The sequence below is a fragment of the Alligator mississippiensis genome, chromosome 8 (genome assembly GCF_030867095.1).
Source record: "Alligator mississippiensis isolate rAllMis1 chromosome 8, rAllMis1, whole genome shotgun sequence".
In the NCBI taxonomy this organism is placed as follows: domain Eukaryota; kingdom Metazoa; phylum Chordata; order Crocodylia; family Alligatoridae; genus Alligator; species Alligator mississippiensis.
The window spans coordinates 67288335-67301103 of NC_081831.1; the positions used below are offsets into that span (position 1 = coordinate 67288335).

A 12769-nucleotide genomic window follows, 5' to 3' on the forward strand; every position below is an offset into this window, starting at 1 on the left:
GATACCACAGACCAGAGGAAATCCAGCCCAGAACCCATGAAATCTAGAGGCTATAATGTGGTCTAGTTGTCCCTACTCTTCAATCTCTAATTATTTATAAAGCATTAAGCCCTTGGTTTGATTCCCCTGATGGGAGAGGAGTTACATATTGTCCTTGCTTGGGTCAGGGTTGGCTGCTGCATCCCACAACAAATTCACCCTTAGGGGAGGAAAAGCGTTTCATTCAGCCTTGTAATTATGTTCAGTTTTGCTTTAATATTCATATTATATGAAAATGTATTAACTTAGGAAACAAGTATAATTATTTTCATTTTTTTCTGAGAAACTCTATATAAACAGTATAAGTGCCGCAGTTTTGTCCTAAAAATGTTTGTACTAAAATACAGCGTCGCAAATATCCTTGATAAATAATTAGAGAATTTAGTACAGCAGAAGGCATTTCATGAAAGGATCAGTTGACAAATATGTGCTGGTCTGTGTTTCAAAATTCCCTTTTTCCTGCATTTCTGTTTGAAATTCTTTTCACAAGACTTCATCAACAGAGATGCTTAGAATAGAGAGATCCTTGTCATCAGAGATACAGAAGAAGGAGGCTTCAGAAAACAAGCAGACATCCTGAGAGAGAAATTTCAAACAGCCCTCCAGGCAAAAACAACACATTTCTAGACTGACTCCATGTCAGTACTCTTCTGAGGCTCCCTCGTCCATGTGTGTGAAGTGACAGAATACAGCGACATGCTTCAGGGACATTGTTAGAAGTGGTCCTCTTGTGAAACTATTTCAGGCTAGTGTGCCTTGGACAGGATTTTATACTGAAACCTAAGAGGCTGGAAAAGAACGGCGCTCACATGATTCTTCATGCAACCTACCCTGAGAGGATTTTCATTAAGGTACGGAGGTTCTCCTTCCACCATTTCTATTGCCATGATCCCTAATGACCAGATGTCCACTTTGGGGCCGTATGCTTTTCTCGTCACCACTTCCGGTGCCATCCAGTAAGGAGTCCCCACCATTGTGCTCCGTTTACTCTGCTCAGGTGTGATCTGAGCACAGAACCCAAAATCAGCTGTGGAGAAAATGAAATATGGTTAAAGCTGGCTTGGACGATGAAGCAATCAAATATATACTCTCAGTTAGCCATGCAAAAGTACACTGATGTATCTAGTTGGAAACACAGCCATGTTCTTGTTCACATAAAAGAAGTGGCCAAGAAAATATTCAGTTTAACCATCTAAGCTCATTGAAATCAAAGCCTGAGCTTGTAGCTTTTTTCACATAAGAAACTACACTTCGTTAAGGCCTTTAGATGGGCAGTCAGCCTCTAGAAACAATCAAGCAAAATTAACCGCCAATCTATATTTCAATATAATAATTTAATACTATACTTCCCTGTGCTCCTAAAATTGTTCTCATACCAAATCTTTCTTCCCAGACACTGGCTAATGCACTATCATGCCCTTCTGATAACTGGCAGTCAGTTAGCAACAGTTCTTCAACTTTTGCTGGAATAATGCCACCTGACCAAGAAAACCTACTCAATTTGACAGATCCGTCCATCCCGAGAAGAATGTTGTCACTCTTGATGTCTCTATGGATCACTTGGTTTGAATGCAAGAAATCCAACGCTTGCAGGCACTGATATATAAAAAGGAACATAAACATAAAAATTAATGGTCTGACTTCATCACACGGGGGAAAAAAGTCTCTGAAAGATTTAATTTCTAGATGAATTGTGAGTAATGGCAGAATATTGTGCTGTCAAGTGAAATAGCTTGCTGCTTCAACACTATTAGAATAATAACTTTCTAAATGAAGGCACATTAGCTTCTGAATTGGAAATGTCAATTATTGTTACAGACTATACCCTGAAAGCACAGACGGAATGATTGCTGCTACAGTGAATTCACCATCTCTGCCCATATGACAAAGTATTATTTGCCAAAAAAGAACAAAAAAAGTTGTTTCAACAAGGAGCGGACCAGTTTTTGGCAGAAGGCTGCATGACAAAGACTTTATTGTTAGAATCTATAGCAGGTTTAAAAATATCCCTTTAGTCATTTTTCAAAAATTAACTCTGCTTTAGGTGAACTTCCCTCATTTTTAGCTGCGTCTTTGTGAAGTAAGCATCTATTTTTACTTGCAGCTTTTAAAATTCTGTGACAAGACTATTTCCTTTACAGGCAAGGAATACAGTTCAGTGATGGCCCATCCCAGAAACACCAAGCAAAGAGGCACATCAGAAAGAACAGCATCAGAACAGAGGTTTACTACGAGGGCAGTGGCTACTAATACAACATAGTTCTGACCGCCTTTCTGATGCTCTTCTCTGATATTAGAGAGGCACCTTAAAATGAAGTTGGGAGGATGAGGAGATTCATGTCCTTACCACAACATGATACTATGCCAGCCAGCATATCCATGCACAGCATCTCTTACCTCCCTACAGACAGCTGCTATTTGTCCTTCATCCATACAGGTCTCTGTAACAACGTCAGTTAAAGAGCCTCCTGCCAAGTACTCCATAACAACCCAGAGTTCATCACCTACTAGGTAGCTGAAACAAGAAAGTAAAGACGGATGCAAGTGAGAACAATTGTTTGTAGAACTGTCTTCAGACAATCACAGTTGATTTGTTCTATTGGTCATTTTTCATAGAAGACTGGGTTTGGTCACTCTTTTGGTTGGAAAAGACTTTGTAGGTCCCAGGGCCAGACCCTACTCCACCTTAGGTGTCTAACTGGACTGAGGAGCCTAAATATGACCCTACTTGAGTCCCTGAAAACCTGTTAACATAAAAGATGGGTGGGCCCTCCTCCTCCTCAATGCTTTATTGTGACTTTCTTTTAAAGCTAAGGTGTTGGTGTCTAACAGAAATAAATGCATTAATTAATTTTCAGTGGCTTAAAGAAGGTAATGGAAAGATCTGGCCCCAGATGAAAAAGGCATTATCCTTTAATACCACAAGTACATTATGCAGTAGATTGATATCCTAGACTTTAGAAAATCAAACTGCAGTTTAGAAAATGTCAAGGTAGATGTTAAACTGGGATGCCTATATTCCGCATTTCAGATGATAATATGTATAGCAATATCACAATAAGATATTTCAAGAGCAGTAAGATAACTTCTATACCAGACTATGGCAGCTGTGTGCAAATGAGAGTAGAACTGGGTCAACAATTTGAAACATCTTATATAATACAAATGAGGAAAGAAATGCCTTAGTGTGCCACCTACAAAATACAATTCAACTGAAGATGCATGTTCTTCACTGAGCTTATCCAAAGCAAAGATTGTGTCTTTTCCATCAATATAAAAAACAGTTTAGAAACTAATAATGCATACACTTATGAAGTGCTCTGACAAAGGAACTTCTCTTTACATCAGATTCGTAATTGTATAATTTTTTTGGTTGTTAATGAATGTAAAACTACCAATATGTCTCTTGTCTTCCTTGAAAGGTTTCCTTAATGGTATTTCACTGGGAAGCACTAAATGGTATAATTTCTGTTTACCAGTCCCCTTAATAAAATATGGAAAATGGACTCGATTAATAAAATACAAAGGTTTCTGAAATCACCAAGTTGTTTTCATAAAGGGATGTGCTGGGCCAAATTTTCAAAACATATCCTTTAACCAAATTAAAGAACATATGTGAAGAATAACTCCATTGAGATGTGCATGTATACATGGGCCCCTATTGTGAACTCATCTGGTCACAAAATTTAGCCCACCTGTTTTTGTGCGGGGGGTTTTAATCTTTGACCCACAATACTTAAACAAGCTCTAAAAGGAGAATAGTTGCCACAACTTACCTGTCTAAATAATTAACAATGTTGGGGTTCTTATTTTCCCTCATGACCAGGATTTCATTAATAATTAGTTCCTTTTTGGGCTGCTGTTGGAGATTCATCTGTTTGATGGCCACCTAAAATGACATTATGTTAAAAATACTAATTATAATAGCATGCATTTACAGCGGACCAGAATGAAAGAGAAGTCAGTGTGGTTGGAAACAGATGTTTCAGAACATCTGAAAACTTACACGAGGCTCCCTTTTTATTAGGCATCAGTGCTCAGTAACTGGCATCATAAAGGTAGGCTCTGTGTTGTGAAACGCACCCTATTTCCTCCAGAACTTGGGTGCCAATTACAGGACACATTGCCTTACATGCTTTGTGTTGTGAAGTATGCAAAATAGCTTTAAAAATATCAACTGCAAATTTATCTTGCTACTCTGGGGTTTCTAGATTATTCTAATATCATTTCAGCGTATTCCATAGATTATTAATTCATTTTTGCAAAGCAATTAGTGGCTGGTGCTTTGGAAATGCATAATAGTGGCAATATTATAGCAATAATACATGCTTGATAACTATTCCCCAGAATGAATATTATTTATCCTATTATATAAATGGTATAAAATGTATATATCAATTACACACTAAAATTATTATTAAGGTTGCATAGGCAATTTTAATTTGGGCGCTTCCTAACTTCTGAGTGCTTGGCTTTGTGAATTTTTCTTTTATCAAAGTTGTGTGCATGTAATTTCCTACGTTTTTAGAAACTCAAACTGCAAAACCAGAAACTCAGTCATGTGGCATCATACCAATACCCATGCCATCAGTCAAACCAATACCCATGCAATCTGCATCATACCAATACCCATGCAATCTGCAGTCATCTGCAATTATGCCCACTCTGCCACTTGAGCTAAGCAGTAAGAATCAGCAGTAGGGATGGATGATGCATTTGGCTACTAGGATTCACAGCTACAAAAGGGTGAACATCAAGAATCTTGAGTTGCATTTACAAGCACTGGAAGGAAACCACAGCCTCTTTTGACCATTTCTCCTGAAGAGTGACCCTTTCTGTCCTGTCCCCATCCCAGTCTTGTCCTACATCTGCACCTGAATTCCATGAGGATACCAACCCCATGCTCCTCGCCTAGCCAGCCCAGGCCTCTACACTTCAGGCTCCCGCAATGCATAGGAGCATGCCCTGCAGGGCCTCCACAAAACCAAGTCTCTGATGGGCCCAATCCAGCAACCACTTAATGTGTATTGCTTGCAGTATTAGGACCTAAACTTAAGGCATCCTGAGAGAAAAGTTAATAGCTCCTTCCGAGCCATCACATCCTTTATGAAAATCCTGTAAAATATATATTAGTGATATAACAAATGTAATGGGTTTAGAGCGGACCCTGAAAGACTAACTACCAGCTTTAGGGTTGTTGGTTGTAGCCGTGTTGGTCTAAGGACATAGGCAGACAAGGTTCTTCAGGTAGATGTGAAATCTTTTATTAGACCAACTAAATAGTTGGGAAAATTGTTCTTTGCAAGCTTTCAGGCACAAACAGCCTTCTTCAAGCATAGGGAGAGTCTGTTGGTGTTTTGTGTGGTCTCCTGGGTAGAACAGAAGCCAATATGCAAAATGCAGGTCTGTGAAAGGTTAAGAAAACCTTGTCTACCTAGGTAACTACCAGCGGCTTTTATCAAAGTCTTTGAAAACTGAGGGGCTCAACACCTCTGAAAGCAAGAGCGTTTTTATTTTGTTATGGCTTTAGGTGCCTTTCCTGAGTCACTCCAGCTTATAAATGTTGACATTTCTACAGGTTTTTGCATAATTTAAAAGGCTTTGGTTTGAAAAGATGAAACTACTTTGAGGTGACACCTCAGAATAGCAGAACCTGAAAAGTTCGAAGTCAAGACATCCTTCATTCAAGACCTTGATCATTTTTCCACAGTAGAATCTGTGACCAGCTATTGAAAGGGTCACACATATATCAAGCTGGAGTGTCATCTACTGTCTATGATTAATGACCTCAGCACAGCTGCGTGTTTTACAGTCAGACTTTTGCCCTTAATTTTGAGCTTCTCTTGTTTTTAATGGGCAGGGTTAACCAACTTCACTATTACTAAAGTATAAAATTGTGTTTTAACAGTGCTTTATCTTTTAAATTAATACTTTCAATGTACTTTGAAGATGAAAAGTGCTATAGAAAAGGCTATGGACTATCTTTGCACCAGTGATCAAGATAAATTGAAATGAAATGATGGCAATATCCATCAGATAATCAGACAGCAGGTTGTTGCATAAATATATTCAGTAATTAAAATAGAGCTAGTGTGTCCTTCTATGAAGGATATAAGGTCTCTTCTTACACTTTTTCTGGCATTCTTCACCATGTTACTGGACAAATCTTTTCAGTCACTATATTGAAACATACTTATTCCTAAAGTCAGTATGGGAAAACTTTTTCTAAACTAGAGATGACCCAAACTGTTCGACAAACAGTGGGCATCTTCCAGCATGGGGTTATCCAGAGTTTTGTGGTTGTGCTGCATATTTAAACTGAATAGCTTACATTTCTAAGCAATCTGTGGTCTGGGCTGCACACAGTTTTGCAGTTATATGTTTACAAATATAAATTTAACTGATATAAGCACCTCAGTACCAATCTAACTGCATCAAACTTGAGGCATTTTAGAGATTTACCGACCCCATTTTCTAACCCAGGGCAGTTACATGGTATAAAATATCTGACAGGTATTTACAGATTTCTTTCTATGCAACAATCCATCCGAGAATGACATAACAGTGTAAGATGCTAGGCTACAAGTGACAATATTCATCAGAACACAAGAACTTACTTGAGGAATGAGTAACAACTGGGCACTTAATACAAATGGTGACATTTCAGACCTATTCAAGCTAATGGCAAAACTCATTGATTTTTTCACAAGAGCCAGGGTTTCTTCTCAGGTGGTCAAAGAAGCCTCCTTTACATTAATGTAAAACGATAAGTGAATAATCAACAAGACATGTTATTACTGATGAAGAAGGAGATACTAAAAAATACCATAAAAATTTGGGGTGAATGTTAGAACTCACCTCCTGCCCTGTGGCGATGTCTATTGCTGTATAAACTGTACCCGATGCCCTAGAAAGAACAGCAGAAACCATAAAATAAGGACTCATATAATTTGATCACAGTTATATGCATGCACAGCATCACTGCTTAAAATATTTACAAGGCATAGAAAATGAGGGTCAGAAGGGACCTCAGGAGATCTACTCGAACGCTCTGCTCAAAGTAGGACCATCCCTAACTAGATCATCCCAGCCAAAGCTTTGTCTACCCAGGTTTTAAAAACCTCCAAAGGATGGACCTTCCACCACCTCTCTGGGTAACCTGTTCCAATGCTCTACTACCCTCCTAGTGAGAAAGTTTTCCCTAAAAACCTAAACTTCCCTTGCTGTCACCGATATCGATTCAAGTCACCAATATTTAGGACAACTAAATGGATCTCGCCTTGTGGATAGTTAAGGAAACCTGAGGTTCTCCTTCAGGGAGAGATGGCTGAGTCCTTGGCTGACCCCAAGTCAACTTTATTACTTCATAGGCTGTTTAATTGTGTACATTTACCTAGAGACTAGGTTAGCTGAACTGCACAAGTGTAATAATACCTGCGAAGTCCTAAACTCCAAGAACATATGCATATAAACAAGTGAGAGCCCTCAAATCCCCCTATGCCTCAACAACCACACGGCAGCTTTTTGTTTCAAGGTGCGAGACATATGAAACACTCTTCACAGTCCTTGCACCCCCACTGCATTTTTGAAGCAGGTCTGGAATCTGCCTTGGAGCCACCAGAAATCAGACTGACACACTGATCAGCATATGCAGGCTAGACAGCGTGTTTTTTTACCATCTGTCCCCAGTGAGCAAGGACTCTTTCTCTGCACTGCTTCCACGGATTAGAATTGGAAAGAGGGTAAACCACCCATTGGACTGAAATGCGGGGCAGGCTGTGGGAACATTTGCAAAGCCCACTGGAGGCTAACACCTGAATTACAGGACTAGCCCTCATACTGTGATCACCTAGAGCGGGCTTCCTGCTCAGCTGAGTAATTAAACATTTAAATAAGTGCAAAAGCCAGCAGGGGGATAGGAGGAGGGAGGTGGGAGGCTTTACTTAGGAAGTGGCTCACTGATCAAGAATACCGGGCAACAAGCTAATTAGAACTGAAGCCAGGTAGTGCTGCTCAACTTTACATGACTGCCATGTTAGTGCTGATCACCTGGAAGCCGAACTCTTTCCACAGCATTTTAATTTGACAGGCTTCCTTGTTTTGTGCAGGCGGCACCACAGCCAGCATGCCTGTGTTTGAAGCACTATTATCGCTGGACATGCTACAGATTCTTTTAATATAGATGCAAATGCGTCTTTCTATTACTAATTGTGGAGATTAATCCAATTTGGTTTCAGCAAAAAATCCAACATTTCCTCAGAGTGGCTAATACTGAGCAGTACCTCCTGAGTTCAGGGCTGTCAGGGTTTATTTAAAAACAGCTATTTAAATGAGGATGCTTTCTGTATGCTCGAGGCCATCTGCAAAGAGTTTGGATAGATGGGTATTTTAAGTAAAGCTGTAAACTGATTGCAAACAGTCTGTAATTTTCATTAGGGACTCTGAAGTCTACGTGGCTAACATTTCTGATCAGTATCCAACTTCTAAAATGTTTTGTAAAATTGTAGGTTTAAGTTAAGGAAGTGGCAGGGTCCTGGGTATAATGCAAGTAGCAACGATGAACCAAGATCTCACCTGCTCACGTCTACATACTGAAAACTCTTTTATGTTAGAAGAGCTAAAAATTAGCTGCGCCAATGTTCCCTTCCCTACCATCAGCAACCCAAATTTCATAGGTATTGTGTCATATCTTTGATCCTAACATGAAAGGAGGATATTAGGATTGAGCACCAAAGCTCACCTATCCCCAAATACAACTCTGCTGACTAATCTGCTCTGTTTACTAACCAGATGGAGCACTGATGAGTGACTACCCACACTATTCATTTTCCTCTAAATCAAACATTTCTTTGCAACTACAGTCTTCTGGGTAATCAAGTCTTGCACTCTAAATCGACAGTCCCCTTATTAGAAGCTATTGAAAGAGCTAGCCACTCATTTCCTGGTCTATTATTACGTTTAATATAAGTGTATCTGATTACTTGCAGTGGAACACAGGAAACCAGCTCAATAGCTATGTCATCTTCATTAACATTAAGTAAATACATATGCAGACGGGTGTCCACATCATCTCATTTGCTAGGTCTCATTTCTTTAAACATACACATTAACTCATGGTCATGTTACAAAATAAAGCCTAAATCGATGACATCCCTTGTTTCCTACGTGCTTTGATTCTTTTTTTGGTATCTGTATGCAGTGCACAGTAAACTATTCCCTTTTTTCACACTTGTAAAATACATGAAGCAAAGCTCTAATAGCATGGCAGTCAAAATATATTTCCAGCTTGGCTGTTAGATTAATCTGTTGTCCAGTTTGTACACTGAAAAAGGGGTGTTTTTTCTACCAGGGTTGCACTGTATGTTGAGGTATCATATGAAGTCATTGTATATTTTTCCATCTTTTTAAAAACAGTGGGTGAATGCAAAAATATTGCATTGAAGGAAGCTTTTAATGATTCAGTTGCCAATCAAAAATGCTATAGGTGCAAAATCAGAATTCTCAAGAGAACAATTTTTCTGTCTAAGGGTTTTTGCATAATTTTTTAAATCCAGGTAAAGCAACTTTTCTCATGATGTTCTTATTTGCAGGTCTGAGTGAAGCCATAATATTTTAAAGTCATTCTAATATATAAGAGGTAGAGCCAACAAAAATCTCAGTGCTTAAGGCTCTCCAGCACTTTCTACTGTACAACCCTGAAGCTGCATTTTTAGGGGTTCAATTAAAATTGTTTGGCTATTTCTTCAAATGTATGAGTATTTTGGCTCCTGTGGGAAAAGCCATGCTTCAGACTAGGGCCCTGGAATCTGATATGGGAGGTTGGATCACATCAGTGTCAGGGATGTGCCCTGTGCCACCTTCATGACACCAAATAAGTAAAAGCAGGTACAGACTGTGTCATAATGCACACATACAGGAGAGGAGGAATCAAGAACGCATAGGCAACTTTAAATCTGACACTTCACAACTTCTGAAGCACTAGACTGTCAGTCCTCAGCCTGCTGTTAACACAGACTTCCAGATGTTCATATATAGTTTAAGCAGAGATCAGTAGTAGTCATGGGCTATTTCAAGCTCAATTCAGAGTACATATACAAATAACATTTACTTTATCTGAACTTTTTCGGCCCATCCATCTTTCAAAATCAATGGCTTGGCATCAAAATAAATTATTTTGTTAATAGTGTGATCTAAATGTGTAGGTCCCTGACAAATGCAGCCCATTGGTATTAACTTTGTTTCTTGGGTAAGGTGCACTGCTAAAGAAAGATTTGTTCATTGTGACTTAACATTCTTCTCCTTTATTGTTTGAACAGGCAAGAAATTACCAGAGTTGGTTTCTGTGGCTACACAGCTTTCCCATGTACCCACAGATCAGGGTCATCAGCAAAACTGATGCTTCTATGTTTCACTCTCTCTGCCTAATCCTGAGTGTAAAGAAACAGCATCTTCATTATACTGACCCGGTTGTTGTCTAATATACTGAAGTACATCAGATATTAATTAAGATTCTCAATGAAATTTAGAGCATAAGTGCTGATGGGCTTCTATAAGCCCATCACTGCTGATGCTATAAGCCCAAAGTAACTTTAACATTTCTTATACTACCAATAGAATGATTACAAAAGCTTCTCCCATTTCTAACCCCAGAAAAGATATTTGTTTCTATGAATACCAAGACATTGGGCATGTCTACACGTGCATTAATGTGCTTCAGTTAATGTGCGTTAAATCTAGTACCTCCCATTGTGAGGTACTAAGAAAATGTGCATTAGCCAGTCTTAATGCCCATTAATTAAAGAGCACACGGCATTTATACATGTGCTCTGGGAGTGTGCGTGGGGAAGTGTCTCATGTATCAGCATCCCCAAGCTGAAAAATGGTGGCGGGGCACTTTAACTAAAGCTCATCTGATGCTGCCACTTTTCAGCGCAGGGATACTCATACACGAGATGCTGGAATCTGCTGGAGTGTGGTAATTACCACGCTCCAGATGACTCACTGAATCGTGTCTGCTCAGACGTGCTGTAATTACCGCATGTCAGAGCAGCTTCAGTGCATGTATATAGGCGCCCACGATGTTTAAGCAACACTTAATGACTATTAGCCTATTTTGATGCACATTAACTAAATAGCACAGTTTTTTGTGACACTTTAATGAGCATTAAAATAGGCTACGGTACACTAAAACACATGTGTAGACACGCCCACTGTTTATAATCCCAGCCTAAAGGATTTTGAGCAAAGTTTTCTGTAAGATTTCATGAGGGCTATATCAATCAAGCAAAGATATTATTTGTTCTAAAAATAAGGATTTCTGGCTGTGGTGAGAAAACTTGCAGTAACAGGTGGTATCAGCATTCATTTACTTCATCAGAGGATTGCAATTAACTCTTCCTTGTCTTGGACAGCTCTAGTGGGAGTATCTCCCATGCTTAGTCTCCCTGGGATTCAATCCCTGTGATGCAGCCAGTCAGAGGGAATTTCTAAAAAAGCCAATATCATACTGAGGTTTATATCTAATATACTTATTACAAATGGCAGTTGTCCAGGAAATCTCAGTACCATTCTACCATTTACCTGCTTACACATAAAGTTGCTTTGACTTATTTAACCTTCATGGTTCCTCTGAAAAAGATTTTTCTCTCAGTGATTAAATCACCACTTGCTTTCCTGAAGCCTGTAGAATTTAACACAACCTGCACCAAGATCTGTGAAGGCTTTAGACCAGCTATACTGTTGTAGTGAGTCCCCTGGAGGGATGGAAGAGGTGACAATAGGCATACAGCATATTCTCCTCTCCCACAAATGTTACATTGGTGTTTTAAATGCAGTTTCTACTGATTTGCAAACAGTGTGGCTGAAGAAGAAAATCAGGCCAATATATCAAAATGCCTTCATTCATATTAGTATGAGAAGATAAATAATAGACAATATTCAGTAAACTCTTAATACTTCCTTACAATCCTAATACTTAAGGGAAACCACAAATCTTGTCAACTGTTGAGGATTCTGTGAGTATGAACTGACATGCTTTCTAGATTCATATTAGCAAAGTATTTCATCCATCTAAAAAGGTAACTGTACTTACCCCTGACCAATTTTTTCAAATCGTGTATATTTCTTCTTAGGGTCTCCAACACTGACAATACTTCCTGTAGGAAATGAGAACAAGAAAACTCACTTGAGAAAGAACATGGTATATTTTCATTGGGAAAAAATAAACAAGTATTGCTCGTAGTATGTGCAGTTTATATTCAGTTTATACGCTAGGACTCTGGTTAAAAATAAATGCAACAGTTCAATCATTCAGGTGGCATCCACTGTTCTTTGAACCACTGAGGAATATATTTTCCTCTGGAGGAAAACAGGAAACTAAAAACATGTGGTATGGGGAAGAACATATACAAGACACTGATATGAGTTAAAGAATGAATAAACAAGCAAATGAATATTTGTCTGTTGTTTAAATGTTAATGAGACATAGAATAACAATACTAATATTTTCTAAGAGCTAGCTAGTCTTGGTATAGCTCCAAAACGGGTTTAATACTTTCATAGATTAAATGCAGCTTTGTTTTGGGTTCTACTTTTGTAAATAGTTGCCATTTAGAGAATGGAAAGCAAATGATAAAAACATTTTCAGGAGTAGCTCTGCATCTGCCTCTCCATGGTTTACTGAGCAAATGATTTTGCCTGCTTAAGGAGTGATATCAAACTAAATATTAGT

At 38.8% G+C, this 12769-nt stretch overlaps 1 protein-coding gene across 1 annotated transcript in view; it reads right to left on the reverse strand.

Moving 5' to 3' along the window:
* Positions 1–12769, reverse strand: part of PAK3 (p21 (RAC1) activated kinase 3) — a 111315-nt gene that overhangs the window by 15533 nt on the left and 83013 nt on the right. The window contains exons 8-13 of the mRNA XM_019487819.2: positions 12131–12194; positions 6898–6946; positions 3816–3928; positions 2437–2554; positions 1536–1635; positions 870–1066 (exon numbers count right to left, since the gene is read on the reverse strand). Of these exons, the coding sequence (XP_019343364.1) occupies positions 870–1066; positions 1536–1635; positions 2437–2554; positions 3816–3928; positions 6898–6946; positions 12131–12194 (641 nt within the window). The remainder of the gene's footprint in view (positions 1–869; positions 1067–1535; positions 1636–2436; positions 2555–3815; positions 3929–6897; positions 6947–12130; positions 12195–12769) is intronic.